The sequence below is a fragment of the Xenopus tropicalis genome, chromosome 9 (assembly GCF_000004195.4).
Source record: "Xenopus tropicalis strain Nigerian chromosome 9, UCB_Xtro_10.0, whole genome shotgun sequence".
In the NCBI taxonomy this organism is placed as follows: Eukaryota; Metazoa; Chordata; class Amphibia; order Anura; family Pipidae; genus Xenopus; species Xenopus tropicalis.
This window is the reverse complement of record NC_030685.2, coordinates 754,887-778,060: the sequence shown is the minus strand read 5'-3', so window position 1 is coordinate 778,060 and position 23,174 is coordinate 754,887. Positions and strand designations below refer to the sequence as shown.

At 43.6% G+C, this 23,174-nt stretch overlaps 1 protein-coding gene across 1 annotated transcript in view; it reads left to right on the top strand.

Annotated features, from left to right (window-relative positions):
• LOC101734116 overlaps positions 1-23,174 on the top strand; it is a 293,365-nt gene that overhangs the window by 240,780 nt on the left and 29,411 nt on the right. Inside the window, exons 16-17 of the mRNA XM_031893295.1 lie at positions 17,732-18,043; positions 18,606-18,953. Of these exons, the coding sequence (XP_031749155.1) occupies positions 17,732-18,043; positions 18,606-18,953 (660 nt within the window). The remainder of the gene's footprint in view (positions 1-17,731; positions 18,044-18,605; positions 18,954-23,174) is intronic.

Below are 23,174 nucleotides of genomic sequence, written 5' to 3'. Positions count from 1 at the left end.
AGAAGGCCTTCCAGTTTAAGGCTATTCAAGGTCAGGAAATTGAGTAATAGTTTTGCCCACTAATTCTAAGGAATAGCATTTTGAAACTGAAGTGAATGGGACTTCCCGAGTTTTTCTTGAAAACATTGCACCACTCATCCAATCAGCTTCTTCAGTTAAAGAAGCTAAAGCAGCAGATAAGTGGTGAATTGTTTTCAAGAATATAAAGGAAGTCCAGTTGCTTTAGAATTATTTCTACTAGATACCATATGGTATAACCTGGATGAATGAAAATCTTCATAGACAGTGTGGCTTTTCAACATGTTCTGGACACTGCCCTGCTCTTTGAATTCCGCCTCTTATCCTTCAAGGATAAAATATTATTTTGACTGGGCTTTTACAGGGACATTTACTGCTGTAATAATGGGATTACATCCCATCATCTCAACAGACCAAAACATTTGTTGGACCCCAAGGCATTAAGTATTCATAGAAGAGAAATAAAATGAAACTCCATAGACAAAACAAGTAATGGCACAATATAAACATTAAAGGGTAATGATTCCACTTGGGCATAGGCATTGTGCTGTGCCAATATGTTTTTTACGAGAGCATTATTATTGGCCCCTAGCTGAGCTGTATATTAGCTATGAATTTGGTGAGACACAGGCTTGAGTACTGCCCAAGTTGAGTATATTTCATTGGGCCATTGAGATAACATTTTACCATAAGTTGTAATTTTTAAAAATATCACTACAAAGATAAAAATCCATATTTTTTTTGCAACTAAAGGTCAATAAACCCTTTGTATGCATCTAGCAATGTTGGCATGAAACAACATTTACACACTTCTTACTCAGTGGTCATGTTGGGCTTGTGTCTGACTGATGGCCCACAAAAGAAAATCCCTTGATGAATAGAGCTGGTGTGGCTTCCAGAAAGTGTTTTATTAAGGGTATGTAGTTGTAGAAGGGAGGTCTAGATACTTAAAACAAAAATATCTGGAGTCTTAGACCCTATAGGGTATCTGTGATTGTTATTCAATGGAGGGAAGTAGGGTATAACATTTTCCATCTCTTGAAAAAGGGTTGAACCCTATTGATTTAATCATGGTCATCAATACAACACAGTAGTTTTAAGAGGGGCAATGTACTGAATAAAAAAAGACAGAAGATAAAATCACATGACTACAAATAGTAAATATTTATGGAACTGTGTGCTCTTATGTTACAGCCAAACCCAGGTTTATTGAGCCAATAAGTATCAGCCTTTGTGACTCTGGGAATGTCCAGCTATTAGCCACCCTGGAGAGGTTCTACCCTAAGGAGGGAATCAAGGTCACTTGGAGATGTAACAAGGAAAAGCCACCAGAGACAAATGCACCAATGGATGAATTGATTACACACCCTGATAATACTTTTACTGTTAGAAGCAAATATGAAATTCCTGGGGATCAGTTCAAGGATCCAGACTTTAAAGTGTGCGTCTCATGGAACCATGATTCTATGGAGAAAGCCGAGTCCAGGGAAGTGAGCGTGAAAGGTGAGATGGTGATATTTCTCTTTCATTTCTGCTACCAACTGAGGGAAAATCCTAATGCTCAATCCTAAAGCAAAGTTGTCTCCCTCTGACCCAGGGACTTACTTGTTCAATAAGAAGATTGGTGAGTGATGACCAATTGCATAGAAAAAAATATCTACCCACAAAAAAATATATTACATTTTAAGTAACTGCAGACGCAGCACGGAGGCACGCCAGTAACCTCTTAGTGCTCCCGATAATATTGTGCTGAACTGGGATCTGTAGAAAAATACTCAGCCCACAGCATGTAAAAACTGATTTAGGCACTGAGCTTTGATGAGTGATAAGGTTACGAGAGAAAATTGCACTTTTTTTTGGGAAAAATATGTAAAAAGAAAGATCACAGCTGTATGTTTTTACTTTTGCAAAAAAGTCAACTTAAGTTGCCTCTATGAATTGCTTATAAGCATCAAAAAGCTACAGAGTGTCAGTTCAACAAGGAATGTTCTGCTTTTACCTTGTATGAATGTCTTAAACTGCAAAATGTTATACAGATTATTATAGTTCATTCTTTCCCCTTTTTCCAGATTTCCCATGGCGCCCAACTATGGACGACATTCCCTTACAGAGTGAGAGAGAGAACAATAAATTACGACTGAGCTGTAATATCTCCAATTACTTCCCTGATGCTCTCACCGTCAGTTGGTTTGGGAAGAAGAAAGGGAGTCAGGAACTGTTTCCTGTAACTGGAAATGACATTTATGTTATACAAAAGCCCCAGTCTGAAAGGGGCACAAATTACACATATAAGTGCAAAGCGTGTTTGGTTCTGCCAGTGCCAGAAAGCACGGAGCAGGAAATGGAATATATCTGTAGGGTGGGGCACCCAAGCCTGAAGGAACCAATACAAGGGGGCACTGGGCATGTACAGAAGTATGGTAAGATTATTAAATGCATTAAATAAATGCATTAAATTAAATTTAATGCATTAAATAAATGCATTAAATGTTAGAAAATTGTAACTACTGGGCACTGCACATCTGCTGCCAGGATTCCCACCATAACAAATGTGCCCCACTAGAGTCTTAATTCCTTAGTAAAGAATCCTGGTATATTAAAGGAACTTAGTGGAAAAAAGGATGTATTTATGTGTATTGTGTGTATAATGCTTCTCGGTAAAATTATACATACAAAGTTGGATGAATAAGTGAAATAGTGAGCAGAAAATGAGATAACCCCTGGCTTTCACCTGTTCTCTTCTTCGCAGAACTTTCCTCAACCTAATGCCAAAACTAAACTTACCTACAGAACATTACTAATTTGATAACATATATATATATAATTGGATCATATAATACTATCCTTTTGAGTAAATTACTTCTTTAGTTATATTTGATATGAAGCTAAACCTTTTTCTCTTTTTCCCTTTAATGCTCATAATATTTAGGAGAGAAGCAGAGCTTTATTGTGCATCACATTCAGGGGCCACAGAGGTGGCAAGAAGGAGAGAAGGTCACTCTGTATGGTACTGCCCTGTACTGTAAGAAGGATGTTCAGGTGACCTGGATAGTGACCGAGAGGGATGGAACCATAAGGGAAATCCCAGATGTTACTAAGGATACAGAGGAGAAGCTTGGGGCCAATGACTATGTGACTTGTAGAAAGAGAACTGACCAATCAGACCGCGAGGGACTCATAGACATTACCACATCCCTGAGCTTCACTGCTTCAGTCTCGCGGCACAAATCCATGAGCCTCAAATGCAAGTTTGTCTGTGATGGGAAATCCTCTGAAAAACTCTTCCAATATAAAGATCTCTATGGTGAGTAGAACTTCCCTGATCTCTTTCTAGCTATAGAGCCTTTACATTAATAGATACTGCTTTATTTTAGATATTTTTGCCCAGCAATCATTCCATTTAATTGTTTTGCTTCTATTACACATATTTCCATATCAAAACCCTTCTTTTTATGGATACTGCTTAACTGCTTCAGAAGGAGATAAACAGATAACAAATATGAATAAATAATACAATTTCAATTTATTGTTTTTGAAACTGTTACTATCCCTTTCCTTTCCCATTGTGTCCCAGCCAAGCCCAAGCGCCTGAAGCCAATAGAATTCTCTCTCCTTGAGAATGGGGAGGTGCTGTGTTCCCTCAGCTTGCAGCAGTTTTACCCTAAAACCATGCAGATCAGTTGGGGCGCTGGGGTCCCCCCTTCCTATGACAAGATGGAGTCAGCTGAGGAAGCGACAGACTCGGGGCTCACGTATGATCTTCTCAGCAAATGTAGATTTCCAGGGTGGCTTCTCCGAGATCCTGACTTTACTGTCAGAGCTTCTTGGAAACACGAGTTCATGAGTGACTGGGAATCCACCCAACTGTCCCTCAGAGACCCAGGTAATATATGAACTATATTGTTTTTTTCTGTGTATGTATGTGTGTGTTTATGTTATTAACTGAAAGAAAAATAATTGGTTTTTTTGTAAGGTGACAGTCTGATAAAAAACCTAGCAAAATAGCACCTGGCAACTGTTTATATCTCCAAACATCAACAGCAATGCCATTTTAGTAGAGCCCTAGCACTATAATGTTCTAAAGGGGGTGCAGTAAAGATAAGAAACTCTCAGGATTATTTGTAATATAAAAGCATTTCACTTTATTTTATTTGTAAAACTTTTCACATGATTTTGGCACCAAAAGTTTAATGAAAACTCTACTCCAAATCTTTCTACAGGAAGGTAATTTTTTTCCCCAAAACAAAAATTAAAAATTCAACCTTTTGCAACTGTTCCATTAAAGTAAAGTCTTTAAAACTGAGTAAAACAGAGTAATGGAATTCACTAACACAATACTGTCCTAACTACTTTTCTAACACTTTTTGATGGTTTATAAATGGGTGATTCTATTTCCACAAATAGGTCCACATGCATGGAAATGGAAATCAAATGCGTTCAACATTTTTTTGGAAATAGATCCCATAATTTACTTTATTACAGATAAGTGAATAGCCATCACTCAGAATCAAATGACCTCTTATAGTCCCTGAGAAAAAAGGGTTAATGATGTGCTTATAGAAAATAGAAAAAGAGTAACAGGAACACAAAAATGACCCTTATTCAAAAACTATAGAATAGTTATCAGAAGATCCCCTTAGTGACCAAAAGAGGGTAATACATAAGCCATTTATAAACTTGTGTGCTACTCAAAAATAGTTAGAATTTTTTTATTTTTATCCATTAAAAACATTAACAGGCCAACGTGGATAGGCGAATGCGTTTCATGCTTACCCAGCACTTAGTCATAACTATTTTTGAGTAGTACAGAAGTTTATAATTGGCAATTATGTGCTTATGTCTGGAAGAAGTTCTAAAGCAATATCAAATTTGAAAATCGTTAGTTTTATTGTATAAAATGATTCTATGCAAAAAACATCTGTGAGGCTGGTAATTTACCAGCAGTTCCATTAAGTTCGGCCAATGAGCTGAAAGAAGAGTTTATGAAATCAATGGATCTAGAGGCACCAAAAATGTAGTGAGTAAATGAAGAAATAATGATCTTCAGAAAAAACAACCAGATATCTATTTGTGGTTTTAAAGTTGAAAGGGTGTTCTTTCTCCTGTCACACAAAGACACTGTATAGTTGGAAGGTTTATTCAGCATGTCTGGGAGTTTCCTCTCCTTGAGCAGCATGTATGTGTGTATGTATGTATAACTTTATTTATAAAGCGCCACAAGGGTACGCAGCGATGTACAGTCTTACAGAATACACAGTTACACACAGGGAGGGCAAGTGATATAATAAATAAATACAATAAATATATATATGTATATATATAAGTGCCATGTGGTATGAGACACAGTAGGAAGGAGGTTCCTGCCCCGTAGAGCTTATAATCTAAGTGGTTGGGTAACATACAGGCACAAACTGGAAGGTAAGAGTGCACCAGGTATGGGCATTTGCCCTTAAGCGCAGGACTAGGCAAAATAATGTCTTAGTGCTCCAGAAGGTAACAGCTGAGCTTTTTCTTAAAGAGAGTGGGTGAGTTTTCCCTACGGAGGGATTCAGGGATAGAGTTCCAGAGGTAAGGAGCAGTGAGATAGAAAGGGTTAAGACGAGAGAGCGCAATGTGTGTGGATGGTGTAAAAAGACGGAGGCTCTGAGAGGAGCGGAGGAGACGACCAGGAACATGTAGGGAGACCAGTGAAGAAATGTAGTGAGGAGCAGAGGAGTGAAGGGCTTTGAATGTTAGCATGCCCTGGGTCCCACTGAGGTAGTGCCTCCTTACCTGTTATAGTTTGACCTTTCATTATGTGAACCATTATATGAAGCACTTGCTGTGTTTCCACTTGTGACTTGTACTTCTGTAGGTTTTCCATGGAAACCAGTAGTCCAGAACATTCCTCTGCCCAATCTCTTTGCTAACAATCCAGTCACACTGATATGCCAAGTCTCTAATATCTTCCCTGAGTCCGTGACTGTGAAGTGGTTCAGGAGGGAGAAGGATGGAGAGGACTTGTTCCCAGTGTCTCACAGTGAGAAGTACAAGATCCCAGAAGTTACTCTGGAGAAGCAAGAAGACAAGACATTTCAGTGCCGAGCCTGTTTGACCTTCACCCCAACCGTTAGCTCAGAACATGGAGCTGAATTCATCTGTAGGGTGGAACATCCCAGCTTGGAGAAACCAGAGGAGAGGAGAACGGGTCCCCTCCACATAGAAGGTAATGACTTCCCTTATGACATTTAATACATTATAACAGCTGGGAGTTATTGGAAGTTTTACCAACAATTTTAGCAACAATGTAGTTCAATCTACATAGAAAATTACTTGTAACCTAACTAACTAACTACTTTTACTGTGGCTTTCCACTATGCTGATTTTTTAGGGGGTGCTTTATCAACGTTCGAGTTTTTTGCCGTTTACAAAATTCAGATTCAAGTTATGGTTTGAAAACTCAAATGCTTGGTATTTATTAAGTGCGAAAACCCCAAAAACTTGCATCTAAAAATTTGGCATCTAAAAGTTTTCGAGTTGAGACAGTTGTCATAAGCAAAGTCAAGCCATATGTTCAATTCGAGTTTATGAGTTTTATTTGAGTTTGTTTCGAGTTTGAAACTCGAAAATTAAAGTATTTGAATTTTTTTTTATTTGCACAAGTTTACCACTTTAATAAATAAGCGAGCATTCGATATGCAAGTTTAATCAACAAACACAAATTCAAAAATTGATAAATAAACTCCTTAGTGTCCCAAAACCACTAGTTTCTACTAAACTCTTTAGGGCCAAGTGCAAGAGCTGTAAAGCAGCCATTTACAGTTTACACCACAATAAGTAAAACTTGACCCCCAAGCCCGTACCCTTTAGTCTACATATTTGTGATAAATTAATGAGAATAAGGAACTGTAAGCATTGATTAATTGTGGCGCCTGTAAACACATATTACCCTACAGAACCTTCCATAGAGATCCTTCATGCTGATGTGGTGATGTGTAACCATTTTATTTTGGCAGAGGAGAATACGCTTATTTCAGCAGAGGAGCAGAAGTTCATTGTGAAGGACATTCAGGGGCCAGACAAATGGACACAGGGAAGAGAAGTCACTCTCTATGCAATGGCTTCTTACTGCCCCAAGGATATAGGGGTGATATGGATTATAAGGGAGAGAGATGGAAAAGTGTGGGAGATCTGTGACACCCCAACAGAAAGAGGCAACAAGCCCACAGCTCCAGGACCCAGGAGATACGTGGTAACTAGAGAAAGTACTGATCCATCAGACAAAGAGGGACTCATTCATGTGACAAGTTCCATGAGATTTACCCCCTCTGTATCTGCCCACTCTGGGGTGAGTCTCATGTGCAGGTTTGTCTGTGATGGAAAAACTGAGGAGAGAGAATTTAAGCCCAGAGCCCTCTATGGTAAGTATCTATGCCCATCAGTCTGTATAAGAGAAACCAAAGGCAAACCTTGCCCATAACTAAGAACCATCATATAAACTAGTGTTGTCTCTTATTCAGTCTTGTAAGGTTTTATGTAGATATCCTCTGTGGCCCCTCATGTTATTGTGTATCCAGCAGCATACCACTTGCACAAAAGAATATTTTAAACTAGAAATATTCTAATTTAATACTAGGCTGCCATTTTCTTTCATGGAATATAAACAGAGAAAATCACATTCTGACCCGACTTCCTTCATTTCTTCGCTTTTGTGATGCCTACTCTTTCCTCTAAGCCAAAGCAGATGCACGTTACCTGCCTATTGGCACAGACATATTGCCCCTACATTATTTTTGCACCAACATTATTAGGGGCATGTGGTCTCACAAATATCTACACCCACCTTCTTCCAATACCTTCATCATATTTGATTATTTTCCTTTGACAAACCCCCCTTTTATCCAAACCAGAAGTACATCTTGTTTCTTGAGCTTTTTAGTTCTTTTACCCCAAATAAAACACGTTATTTTTGTACTTTTATTTTCAATCCCCAAATTGCACTCACTTCATTTACTGTTTATTCCACTGGATACTGTAGGCATTACATTCTCTATCTGTTCTACAGCTCCTAAGTAACTGAACCATACTGGTTAGGGAAAAGGGGCTACAAGGAACCAAGTAGCCCTTCCTAAATGCTAGACATGCACCGAGAGCCTTCTTAACACCATAACACTATCCCACTGCGCCCCCTAGTTTTTCTTTAGAAGTTTCCAAAAACCATAATTATAGATGCAAGAGAATTCACCAATAAGAATTCTACTGACCAAAAACCTAATTTTAACCTTTGCTTAAAGGGGATGTAAGCCCTGCTGCACTTATTCTAATTATCCTCTACTGGGATCACTGAGAGATCTCTCACAATGATAACTACTACCAAGGGACACCCTGTACCCCTAGGTCAGCATTAACCATAACCCCCATCTGTGCTTATTTTGTGAAAAACAAAAATGGCAGGATTTGTATGAGGTTCAGGCTGGGCCTCACTTGTTCTGAAAAGGAAAGAACATGGTGTGGCAACTAACTACATTTTACATCTGGGTTGAAGGTTGGTTACCCACAATGTCCCAAGTCTCTCAGTACTGGAAGGAAGGCACCCATAGGGTCGGTGGGGTGAGACAATGTTCCTAACGCTAAATCTTTATATTTTAGCAAAACCCAAACTGTTGGAGCCAATAAAGCCGGAACGGTGTAACAATGAGAAAGTGAAATTCTCCCTAAACCTTGGGAAATTTTATCCAAAAGACGTGGAAATCAGCTGGACGTCTGGGGTGGGAGCTTCTCAGAAAAAGAAGAAATCAACTGACCAACTGCAGGAAAATCCCAACCGGACGTTTAATATCCAAAGTACCTGCACAATTTCCCAGAAATACTTCAAAGATCCAACGTTTAAAGTGTGTGTGAGCTGGAAACATGAATCCATGGGAAATCCTGAGTCCAGAGAATTTTCTCTACAAGATTTAGGTGAGAAACAGATCAGTGATTCCCTATAGATTAATATATATTTTTTTCAAATTATGTGTTTATTAGTTTTAATGTTTTATACAGACAAGTTTGTAAGTGATTGCAGGTATGGGGTAACATGTCTGTACTATGTACTGCTGGATTACAAAATGGCGCTAACCATAATTATCCCTCAGAAATGATACAGCAATATATTCCTACTTTGTACCTATACTGTTCTAAATTTGATTAAAGCTGAATGACAATCTGAGAAACTATGGGCCCATGAGAATTATATGGGATATAACACCAGTTCCTTGTGCTAATGGTACTATTACTGTAAGTAAATACAGTAAGTGATGCATGTATACTGAACATAAACATAAACATTCTGAACTTACTGCACAAGCCCAGAGGCTGAGAAGCCTAATTACAGTAATGATTTATGCTTTCAAAGTTGTCCAGAGGGGGCCGCCATCTTGTTACTTTGTTAGACCATCTTTTGTAAGATTTAGGGCTTGCACATGCTCAGTGGGCTCTGGGCTGCTGTTGGGAGGCGGAGCTTAGGGAACGTAGTAAATTATCAAAACAACAGCACAAAGCCAGTGGCTGCATAAATATGCAAAAGAATCCTCCAATGAGAATCCCAGCTGATGTGAGTAAATCCGGCTCCCTGTTCTCTGTTCCTGCAATTGGAGTTGGGAGCAATAAGCACAGTTTCCCAGCACTGAACAAGTCTGTCCCTTTATCCCCATGTCTGATTCCTGTGCCATATAATGACGGGAAAATGTCATCATTATCTCTATATGTAAGATAATATCAAAATGGCTGATATAGTGCTGGGAATCTAATCAGCATTCTCATTGGTCAATGCTCTTGTGTATATAAGTTTTTCTTTAACCTCCATAGAGAACTAGATGGAACCAAAGAATTATCCCATTGGCACAGAGACACAGGTGCATCATGGGTACAGGTACATATAAACTAGCGCTGCCCTATTACACACAGTTTATTACAGGATATCAATACAAACAAGCTTTAGCTCAGTATTTAGACATAACTTGTTTACAACAGACTCCCAAATATTCCCATATCCCCATCCCCCAAAATATCAGCTCAGGAGATAATTGGGGCTTTTTCCAACCAAAACACATTCTGAATTCTCTCCTTCTACAAATGACTCTCTCTAACACTCACATTACACTGACCAAAGCAAAGGGTTGCTGAGCAGCCTGGGGGTGCCAAGCAGCCTGGGGGTGCCATACAGACTGGGGGTGCCATACACAGCCTGGGGGTGCCAAGCAGCCTGGGGGCGCCATACACAGCCTGGGGGCGCCATACACAGCCTGGGGGCGCCATACACAGCCTGGGGGCGCCATACACAGCCTGGGGGTGCCATACACAGACTGGGGGGGGGTGCCATACAGCCTGGGGGTGCCATACACAGACTGGGGGTGCCAAACACAGCCTGTTTATAATAGTGAGACACAAACTCTGAGCTCAGTGTCAGTCACTTTGCATCCTGGGAAGGAACATAGTGTTTGTGCAGAGGTTCCCCTGTACATGTTGTTCTGCCTATACACCTACTGGCACAGTTTGGCCTCTCCCCGTGTGTAATGCACACACACCCCCATGCAACTGCTTCATAAACACTTTGACAGAAGTTATTGGTCTGTTGTGTTCTAAACGGTAAAATGCCATCATTATCTCTATATGTAAGGTACCAGCAAGGGGCCTGACAGGGAATCAGCATTCTCATTGGTCAATGCTCTTGTGTATATTTTTTTTTTTTTTTTTTTTTTCTCTTCAACCTCCATAGAGAACTAGGTGGAACCTAAAAATGATCCCATTGGCACAGAGACACAGGTGCATCATGGGTACAGGTACATATAAACTAGTGCTGCCCAATAGTGGAAGCAATCCCCCTCCATCAGATAGTGGTGGGCCGGCAGGTTGCCCTGCAGTACAGAATCTCTGGGTATTTCCCTGATGCCCTGGCTGTGAGTTGGTATAAGAAGGAGAAGGGGAGAGAAGAGCCGGTTCCTATTACTGGGGAAGGGAAGTACGGGATCCCAGATTCTGTAACCAAGGAGATGGGGGATCGGACTCTCACCTGTACGGCACGTTTGGCTTTCTCTCCATCCCTGAGTGAGGAACATGGGGCAGAATTTATCTGCAGAGTGGCACATCCCATTCTACAGGAACCCATAGAGAAGAGCAGCGGCCCATTGTCTGTCTGGGGTAAGTACAGGGCAGCAACTCTTGTATTGGGTGGGGGAGCCCTATAAATACTGACCCACCAAGTGCAACATCCCAGCCGGGGGGCAAAGTGAGTGGCTTTTCAGGTTCAGGGTTTTACTAAGGTCCAGTTGTTGCTGCTTTGCTTCTGCCAATAATAATAATTGCTGAGCGGGGTGAGCTGATATCTATTGTCCCACTACATGTAGAACCCAGAGACTGACCCTACTGCATGCATAGAATTGTCAGTGAGTAACATCTTTATTTGCATCACCCATTGACATAACATAACAATAATAGGACTTAGATTGAGGGAATTCGCAATAAAAAATAAAGATAATAAAAACCGAAGAACCACAGTCAATCTGCAATATGTATTTCTTTTGCTGATAACAGACACCAGTTTCAGTATCGGGGGGCGGCTAAAAGTTATCATATAAAGGAACTACCCCTAAAATGAATCATTTAATGTGTAATCTTCATTAATTGGGCCGTGTTCCCCCCACCCCTTATTTTTCCTTTCTAATGTTCCCCTGTGCAGTGTGGGAATGGCAGCTCTCTTTCTCAGTAAGAAATGTGCCAACTAGCGCTGCCCTATTATACACAGTTTATTACAGGATATCAATACAAACAAGCTTTAGCTCAGTATTTAGACATAACTTGTTTACAACAGACCCCCAAATATTCCCATATCCCCACCCCCCAAAATATCAGCTCACTTTTGTCACAGCTTCTGCCTCTGTTTCCAACCTTTGTAACTTATATTTGTTACACAGCTCAGTATTTGGGATCATTACAAGGGGGAAAGAAAAGTCCCACAATAAGGATTCAGCTAAAGTCTCGCCCCAAGCTCAAAGTGCCAGAGCAGGACTTCAGTTATTTAGGGAGCAGCCAGACAGGACTGTGATTGGTTGGCCTGTATGCATGTAGGGAACAGGCAGAGACTAGAGCAAGCAGGCAGGGGAAAGAAGAATATTGGGAGTCGCTCCCTAAGCTCAGTGACATCAGCCAAGAGCAGACTGAGCATGTGCAGTAGTTGGGCAAAAGATGGAGAGCTACTGTGGGCATCTTCAGGGGCATGGGGCTTTATTTCTATAGAGCTTTGGGGATGTTGGGCTGGTACAGGGGCCCAAACACACAGATAAACATTTCTAGCCATAGTCTTTTTTAGGCTTTGGTGTCCCTTTAAGAAAATGCGCTCTCACTTAAAATGTTTTGAGTCAAATTCTCTTGTAATAAAGCATTGTTTCCCTGTGTATAAGAGAGCCTATGTTTTCATTCTAATTTATTTGTTTAGCTGACATTTGGCGCCCAATAGTGGAAGCAATCCCCCTCCATCAGATAGTGGTGGGCCGGCGGGTTACCCTGCAGTACAGAATCTCTGGGTATTTCCCTGATCCCCTGGCTGTGAGTTGGTATAAGAAGGAGAAGGGGAGAGAAGAGCTGGTTCCTATTACTGGGGAAGGGAAGTACAAGATCCCAGATTCTGTAACCAAGGAGATGGGGGATCGGACTCTCACCCGTACGACACGTTTGGCTTTCTCTCCATCCCTGAGTGAGGAACATGGGGCAGAATTTATCTGCAGAGTGGCACATCCCATTCTACAGGTACCCATAGAGAAGAGCAGCGGCCCATTGTTTGTCTGGGGTAAGTACAGGGCAGCAACTCTTGTATTGGGTGGGGGAGCCCTATAAATACTGACCCACCGAGTGCAACATCCCAAGTAAGTGGCTTTTCAGTTCAGGGTTTTACTAAGGTCCAGTTGTTGCTGCTTTGCTTCTGTCAATAATAATAATTGCTGAGCGGGGTGAGCTGATATCTATTGTCCCACTACATGTAGAACCCAGAGACTGACCCTACTGCCTGCATAGAATTGTCAGTGAGTAACATCTTTATTTGCATCACCCATTGACATAACATAAACAATAATAGGACTTAGATTGAGGGTATTCGCAATAAAAAATAAAGATAATAAAACCGAAGAACCACAGTCAATCTGCAATAAGTATTTCTTTTGCTGATAACAGACACCAGTTTCAGTATCGGGGGGCGGCTAAAAGTTATCATATAAGGGAACTACCCCTAAAATGAATCATTTAATGTGTAATCTTCATTGATTGGGCCGTGTTTCCCCCACCCCTTATTTTTCCTTCCTGTAATGTTCCCCTGTGCAGTGTGGGAATGGCAGCTCTCTTTTTCAGTAAGAAATGTGCCAGTCAGTGGCAACTGTCACGCCTATGGGGGGAATCTCAGCATGATGTCTCTCCTTTCCCTTACTAGCCAATGAAGGGAAAGGAACTGATGGCAAAACAATCTGTGGGTACTGGCCATGTTCTAGGGCCCTTATGGCTCAGGGTCTCGGGCACTTGGCCGGTGTAACTGACAAATAATATCATTTGGCCCCTGTAAATCAAGAGACACATCAGGTCAAAAGGTTGGAGTTGCACAAGGGAGTTTTGTTTAGTTTTTTTTTTTTATAATTTTTTTAATTAATCTTCAGGTTTCAGCAGTACAATAATAACGTATCATGAAATCAGAAAAAAGAGATATACAAAAAACATATAAATTGTAGCATTTGACATTTCTTGCTTAAAGGGGAACTAAACCCAACCGTAAAGCTGCCCCACGGCGCCCCCTAGTTCTCTATAGAAGTTGATGAAAAACCTAATTACACATGGAAACCAATTCCCCAATGAGAATTCTACTGAGCCAAAACTTCATTATAGATGCAAGAGAAGTGACCAATGAGAATGCTGATTCCCAGAGATTTACTCACATCAGCTGGGATTCTCATTGGAGGATTCTTTTGAAAGTTTTATTGTGCAATATTGTTGCTGGACTACAGCTCCCAGCATGCCTCACCCTTCATTATATGTTACATTATTCTGGGATTTGTAGTCCGGCAACAGCTGAGTAATGTTTGGTTGAGCCGCGCTGTGCCGCAGGGTTTAGTTTCCCTTTAAAAGCTTCTTGCTTTCGTATAAGCCCATTGGTTCCTCAAGAGTTTTTCTTAGCTAACCAATAACCAAAAAGCAATAGTTGTAGTGGAATAAAAGAAAGTAAGAAACAAGAAATAAGAGATGGGATAGTAAGAAGGGGATGTAAATAGGGTAAAGTAAAGTAAAAAGAGAGTAGAAGGAAGATTAGTTACCGGTCTCTTTTAAAAAATAATAAAAAGAAAGAAAACAGGATTTAATAAATTGTATCATAAGAGGCTAAATAATACTATCTAATGCAGAGTCTTTGTTATTTATTTATTTAACAATTTATCCTTCACTAACCTTCCTTTCTTATATATTCTAGCTAAACCCAAACCCCTGGGAGATATAAAGCCGACCCTCTGTGGGGCAGGAGAAGTTCTGTTGTCCTTCAACCTTGGGAGCTTCTACCCAAAAGATCTGACTATCAGTTGGGCCTGTGGGGTGGGAGATTCTCAGCAATTACAGGAATCCACTGACCAACTGCAGGAAAATCCCGACCTGACATTCAGTATCCACAGTGACTGTAGAATTCCTGGGAATCTCTTCAACAACCCAAGGTTTAGGGTCTGTGTGAGATGGAACCATGGATCCATGGGAAATCCTGAATCCAAGGAATTTACTCCAAGGGATTTGGGTAAGTACTGGGAGACAGTTTCCCAGATAGAATTCTTATGATGTGTAATTTTATGTGTAATTAAAAGGTGCCCATCAGTTGATCAGCTGGGATTCTCATTGGAGGATTCTTTTGCATATTAATTGGCCCAGGAGGGCGGGGCTCTCTCACACACAGGCACATAATGAGCAAACTGGGGCACTAAGTACCATTTGCATGTTAGTGCCACAACATGGCCGCCCACACTGGGAGCCCCTCCTGTTGCTGGGGGCATAGTGCCCGTTAGGGGCATTTTTAGCACAAAATGGTATTGTTTCCCCCAACCAGAGTGTGGGCTCTATTAATCTGCCCTTCCACTGGGGTAAACACTGTTTCACTTTATTCCTAATACCCTGTGTGGTTGCTCCACAGATACTATTTGCTGTTCATTCCATGGGTATTTGGGACTGGGCAGTGCTTAGTCAGTTCCAACATGATTCCTGTTTATTCCGCAGATTTCCCCTGGCGCCCAGTAATGGCAGAGATACTCACTCCTGATCTGTATGTGGGCACTGAGGCAGAAATACTCTGTCCCATCTCTGGGTATTTCCCTGATAAACTCACTGTCACTTGGTATAAGGAGAAGGAGAGCGGCAGAGAGGAACTGGTTAACAATGGTGGGAGGTACAAGATCCCAGATATCCAATCCCAGGAGCAGGCGGATCGGACTCTCACCTGTACGGCACGTTTGGCTTTCTCTCCATCCCTGAGTGAGGAACATGGGGCAGAATTTATCTGCAGAGTGGCACATCCCAGCCTGGGGGAGGCGATAGAGAGGCGCACAGCACCATTATATGTGAGGGGTGAGTACCCCCTAATAACCCACTGGCACCCACTGACCTACAGAGTGGCACATCCCAGCCTGGGGGAGGCGATAGAGAGGCGCACAGCACCATTATATGTGAGGGGTGAGTACCCCCTAATAACCCACTGGCACCCACTGACCTACAGAGTGGTACATCCCAGCCTGGGGGGGATAGAGGGGCACAGCACCATTATATGTGAGGGGTGAGTACCCCCTAATAACCCCCTGGCACCCACTGACCTACAGAGTGGCACATCCCAGCCTGGGGGAGGGGATAGAGGGGCACAGGGACATTATACATGAGGGGTGTGTTTATATATATATATATATATGATACAGTTTGGTAATATCCCTATGGGACTGTAATTAAGAGGGTGAACCTTTACTAATATTAATAATTTGTATTAATTGAAATTAATAACAAATATTAATAAATATGCAGGATCAATGATTAAACCTTCTGATAGACTGTTAGTGAGCAATAACTTACACACACACAAGTAATAATAGAATCAAATAGATTTACTTATCTCTGTATGATTATAGTTACAAGCTCAGCCAGTTCTGCACAATTCAGCCCAATCGGGGGCCCCACAGCCTTTGGTGCAAGACCTTCAGGTTCCCGATAACCAAGCGATGATCCCAATGTCCCGGCACTGGTTCAGGGGCCCCAGGGGAACCTACTGACACAGGGTGGGGGCCCCTTTTATACCAGAATTCTTAGCAAACCCCCCAACACCAAGTGCTGACTTATTGTGCAATATTGTATACAAACTTTTGTCATGAACAAAACATCTAACTATACAATTTATAAGCTTTGTAGCAGGCCCATTTGTTGCTCAAATAAGTTGTACATAAGTGTATTGTCTATCTGCTGTTTGTTTATTCCAAGGATATTTGCTGGGTAACAATACTGTGTTTACTGTTTACCCTGCAATATACACAGAACAAACACATTGTACCTGGAACATTGGACAATCTGCTGCTTTTACTTGACTCAAACCTAAGATTTAATTCATATATCAAAGCAGATGTATACAGTCATGGCCCAAATTGTTGGCACCCCAGAAATTTTTCCAGAAAATCAAGTATTTCTCACAGAAAAGTATTGCAGTAACGCATGTTTTGCTATACACGTGTTTATTCCCTTTGTGGGTATTGGAACAGAACAAAATAGGGAGGAAAAAAGCAAATTGGACATAATGTCACACAGAACTCCAAAAATGGGCCGGACAGAATTACTGGGCCCCCTTACCTTAATATTTGGTTGCACCCCCTTTGGAAAAAATAACTGAAATCAGTCGCTTCCTATAACCACCAATAAGCTTCTTACACCTCTCACCGGGAATTTTGCTAATAATTTGCTAAAAATGATAAAATCAATAGAAAATCCACTATGCTACCGGGACCAAACCGTAAATTATAAACTGTGAGTAGTGATGTCATCAGTTATAATCGGAGCTTAGTGATGTCATTTCTGTCACATGACTCACTAAGGGACATATTTATTATGCTGTGTCAAAAACGGCGAGAAAATTCGCCACACATCGCCAGGCTTTTCCATGTAAAAACGGCGTAAAATCGGCGTAATTTTTGTACACGTTTTTTCTTCCACCGGAACTTATTGAAAATAACGGTGTAATATCCGGCGTTCAGATACCGATCTTTTCCATTTATTTTACACAGCTTTTTACTCCGTTTTTTTGGCGAATTCGTTTTACACAGCATAATAAATACACCCCTAAAACTTGTATATTATAGTAATAGTATAGTAAAGTACCCCCTATTGTAAAATATAAGGATATTAGCAGTCAACTCTTACTTCCATGACCTGTGTAAAAGCACTCGGCCTTCAGCCTCGTCCCTTTATATGGTCATGGAACTCCTTGGTGACTTATAATATCTCTATATTTTACAATAGGGGGCACTTTATTTATTATATATATGTCGGTATGAGACGCACACATATAACCCCCCTATCAGTGAATGTGCAGTAAATAGAAATATATATTTAATGAATAAGAGTTATTATATGAGTAGAGGTGAGTGAGTGGCACTGATATAATAAGGGGGGAGATTTGCCCTGTAACCTACATTTCTTTTCTTTCCCCTCCCAGCGGCCCCCAAGCAGCCAATCCCAGTGCAATGGTCTCTGTCTGATACAGGGGAAGCTCTCTGTACCCTCAGCCTGCAGAACTTTTATCCCAAACCCATAGAACTCACATGGACCTGCCTGACTGGGTCACAGCAAACAAACCTACACTCAGAACCTCAGTACCAGAATAATTCTGACCAAACCTTTAATGTTACAAGTTCATGTTCGGTACCTGAGAATCTGCTCCGACTCCCAGACTGTAAGATCCATGTCACCTGGAACCACCCGGCCATGGGGGCATCTGAATCCAGGGAGATCTGCCCCAGAGACCCAGGTAACCCCACTTCAGCATCTCTATATTATTGGCAGTGATAAACAATGGTTTGAAAGGTGGGTTAAAAATTGCTATGTTCATGGCTGCTTTGAATTCCTTGCAGCCCTCTGTTATTAGATGTTTTATTTGTTACTTATGAGAAGTGCTAATAGGCAATCATATTCTATCATTATAATTAGAACATTTGTCCCTATATAAATTATATTTGGGATATGATTAAGTGCAATTAGGAGGAGACTCAGTCTTTTGTATCTTTGGTGTTAGATTTCAATCCATAGAAATCCCTTATTCATATAGTTCCTTACACTACACGGCACAACCCTATGGGGTCAATGGGTTTACCTGGCAGTCAGGTAGATTCACTACCTTCTGGTGATGTACCTGAAATTCTATGCCCACGTTTGAGTTCACTGAGGGTTAAAAGTCATGGTGGTGCCAGGGTTGATGGTGGGTCCAAGCTGGCAGCGCCCAAGTGCAGGTTGTAAATTTGCTGACCTGCCCATCACTACAGAACCCCAAAGAAATGTACAGTTCTAAGCTTTCCCTTTCCTCCTATTGGCAGGTTTCCCATGGCGCCCCCAGGTGGCAGTGCAGCCCATACCAACCCTTACACAGGGCACAAAGGCGACATTGCGGTGGGATATCTCTGGCTATTTCCCCAATGCCCTGACAGTTACCTGGGCACTAAGGAAGACTGGGCATGAAGAGCCGATCTCTCCTCCCCACACACAGAATTACAGGGCTGAGAATAAACCAGGAAGGGCCCCATGTGGCACATATATCAGTACTGAGTATCTGCACTTCATCCCATCTATACTTTCCCACCAAGGGGCAGAAATTGTGTGCAGAGTGGCACATCCCAGCCTGGCACAGCCCATAGAGATTGGCACTGGGGCCTTACAGATAACAGGTGAGTCCCTTACACTATAATGTGTGTGTTGCTAGGTTGGTCTGGGCATAGAGACAAGTTGGTTGTAGAAAGATACAGTCATGGTGGGACATTACTGGTTTATCTGTCTGTCTGCATACAGAATTGTAGAACCAGAATTGATGGTGTATAGATGGCATTCAGTGGCATAATATAACAAAACTGTGCCCCCCCAAAAAAAAATCTGTGACAATCCGGGAGCTATAATCATCTATAAACATCTGGGCTTGTTTCTGGAGGAACAATGCAGCAGGTCCCAAAACAGTGTTTGAGCCCAATCAGCTGGGATTCTCATTGGAGGATTCTTTTGCATATTAATTGGCCCTGGAGGGCGGGGCTCTCTCACACACAGGCACATAATGAGCAAACTGGGGCACTAAGTACCATTTGCATGTTAGTGCCACAACATGGCCGCCCACACTGGGAGCCCCTCCTGTTACTGGGGGCATAGTGTCCCACCTAATAACCCACTGGCACCCACTGACCTACAGAGTGGCACATCCCAGCCTGGGGAGGGGGATAGAGGGGCACAGCACCATTATATGTGAGGGGTGAGTACCCCCTAATAACCCACTGGCACCCACTGACCTACAGAGTGGCACATCCCAGCCTGGGGGGGGATAGAGAGGCGCACAGCACCATTATATGTGAGGGGTGAGTACCCCCTAATAACCCACTGGCACCCACTGACCTACAGAGTGGCACATCCCAGCCTGGGGGGGGGGATAGAGAGGCACAGCACCATTATATGTGAGGGGTGAGTACCCCCTAATAACCCACTGGCACCCACTGACCTACAGAGTGGCACATCCCAGCCTGGGGGGGATAGAGAGGCACAGTACCATTATATGTGAGGGGTGAGTACCCCCTAATAACCCACTGGCACCCACTGACCTACAGAGTGGCACATCCCAGCCTGGGGGGGGGGATAGAGGGGCACAGCACCATTATATGTGAGGGGTGAGTACCCCCTAATAACCCACTGGCACCCACTGACCTACAGAGTGGCACATCCCAGCCTGGGGGAGGAGCTAGAGAGGCACAGCACCATTATATGTGAGGGGTGAGTACCCCCTAATAACCCACTGGCACCCACTGACCTACAGAGTGGCACATCCCAGCCTGGGGGGGGGGGATAGAGAGGCACAGCACCATTATATGTGAGGGGTGAGTACCCCCTAATAACCCACTGGCACCGACTGACCTACAGAGTGGTACATCCCAGCCTGGGGGGGGATAGAGAGGCACAGCACCATTATATGTGAGGGGTGAGTACCCCCTAATAACCCACTGGCACCCACTGACCTACAGAGTGGCACATCCCAGCCTGGGGGGGGGATAGAGAGGCACAGCACCATTATATGTGAGGGGTGAGTACCCCCTAATAACCCACTGGCACCCACTGACCTACAGAGTGGCACATCCCAGCCTGGGGGGGATAGAGAGGCACAGTACATTATATGTGAGGGGTGAGTACCCCCTAATACCACTGGCACCCACTGACCTACAGAGTGGTACATCCCAGCCTGGGGGGGGGATAGAGAGGCACAGCACCATTATATGTGAGGGGTGAGTACCCCCTAATACCCACTGGCACCCACTGACCTACAGAGTGGGTACATCCCAGCCTGGGGGGGATAGAGAGGCACAGTACCATTATATGTGAGGGGTGAGTACCCCCTAATAACCCACTGGCACCCACTGACCTACAGAGTGGCACATCCCAGCCTGGGGGGGATAAAGAGGCACAGCACCATTATATGTGAGGGGTGAGTACCCCTAATAACCCACTGGCACCCACTGACCTACAGAGTGGCACATCCAGCCTGGGGGGGATAAAGAGGCACAGCACCATTATATGTGAGGGGTGAGTACCCCCTAATAACCCACTGGCACCCACTGACCTACAGAGTGGCACATCCCAGCCTGGGGGGGGGGATAGAGAGCACAGCACCATTATATGTGAGGGGTGAGTACCCCCTAATAACCCACTGGCACCCACTGACCTACAGAGTGGCACATCCCAGCCTGGGGGGGGGATAGAGAGGCACAGCACCATTATATGTGAGGGGTGAGTACCCCCTAATAACCCACTGGCACCCACTGACCTACAGAGTGGCACATCCCAGCCTGGGGGGGGGATAGAGAGGCACAGCACCATTATATGTGAGGGGTGAGTACCCCCTAATAACCCACTGGCACCCACTGACCTACAGAGTGGCACATCCCAGCCTGGGGGGGGATAGAGAGGCCACAGCACCATTATATGTGAGGGGTGAGTACCCCCTAATAACCCACTGGCACCCACTGACCTACAGAGTGGCACATCCCAGCCTGGGGGGGGGATAGAGAGGCGCACAGCACCATTATATGTGAGGGGTGAGTACCCCCTAATAACCCACTGGCACCCACTGACCTACAGAGTGGCACATCCCAGCCTGGGGGGGGGATAGAGAGGCACAGCACCATTATATGTGAGGGGTGAGTACCCCCTAATAACCCACTGGCACCCACTGACCTACAGAGTGGCACATCCCAGCCTGGGGGGGGGGATAGAGAGGCACAGCACCATTATATGTGAGGGGTGAGTACCCCCTAATAACCCACTGGCACCCACTGACCTACAGAGTGGCACATCCCAGCCTGGGGGGGGGATAGAGAGGCACAGCACCATTATATGTGAGGGGTGAGTACCCCCTAATAACCCACTGGCACCCACTGACCTACAGAGTGGCACATCCCAGCCTGGGGGGGGGATAGAGAGGCACAGCACCATTATATGTGAGGGGTGAGTACCCCCTAATAACCCACTGGCACCCACTGACCTACAGAGTGGCACATCCCAGCCTGGGGGGGGATAGAGAGGCACAGTACCATTATATGTGAGGGGTGAAGTACCCCCTAATAACCCACTGGCACCCACTGACCTACAGAGTGGCACATCCCAGCCTGGGGGGGATAGAGAGGCACAGTACCATTATATGTGAGGGGTGAGTACCCCCTAATAACCCCACTGGCACCCACTGACCTACAGAGTGGCACATCCCAGCCTGGGGGGGGGATAGAGAGGCACAGCACCATTATATGTGAGGGGTGAGTACCCCCTAATAACCCACTGGCACCACACTGACCTACAGGAGTGGTACATCCCAGCCTGGGGGGGGGGATAGAGAGGCACAGCACCATTATATGTGAGGGGTGAGTACCCCCTAATAACCCACTGGCACCCACTGACCTACAGAGTGGCACATCCCAGCCTGGGGGGGATAGAGAAGGCACAGTACCATTATATGTGAGGGGTGAGTACCCCTAATAACCCACTGGCACCCACTGACCTACAGAGTGGCACATCCCAGCCTGGGGGGGATAGAGAGGCACAGCACCATTATATGTGAGGGGTGAGTACCCCTAATAACCCACTGGCACCCCACTGACCTACAGAGTGGCACATCCCAGCCTGGGGGGGGGGGGATAGAGAGGCACAGCACCATTATATGTGAGGGGTGAGTACCCCCTAATAACCCACTGGCACCCACTGGACCAACAGAGTGGTACATCCCAGCCTGGGGGGGATAGAGGGGCACAGCCACCATTATATGTGAGGGGTGAGTACCCCCTAATAACCCACTGGCACCCACTGACCTACAGAGTGGCACATCCCAGCCTGGGGGAGGGGATAGAGGGGCACAGGGACATTATACATGAGGGGTGTGTTTATATATATATATATGATACAGTTTGGTAATATCCCTATGGGACTGTAATTAAGAGGGTGAACCTTTACTAATATTAATAATTTGTATTAATTGAAATTAATAACAAATATTAATACATATGCAGGATCAATGATTAAACCTTCTGATAGACTGTTAGTGAGCAATAACTTACACACACACAAGTAATAATAGAATCAAATAGATTTACTTATCTCTGTATGATTATAGTTACAAGCTCAGCCAGTTCTGCACAATTCAGCCCAATCGGGGGCCCCACAGCCTTTGGTGCAAGACCTTCAGGTTCCCGATAACCAAGCGATGATCCCAATGTCCCGGCACTGGTTCAGGGGCCCCAGGGGAACCTACTGACACAGGGTGGGGGCCCCTTTTATACCAGAATTCTTAGCAAACCCCCCAACACCAAGTGCTGACTTATTGTGCAATATTGTATACAAACTTTTGTCATGAACAAAACATCTAACTATAC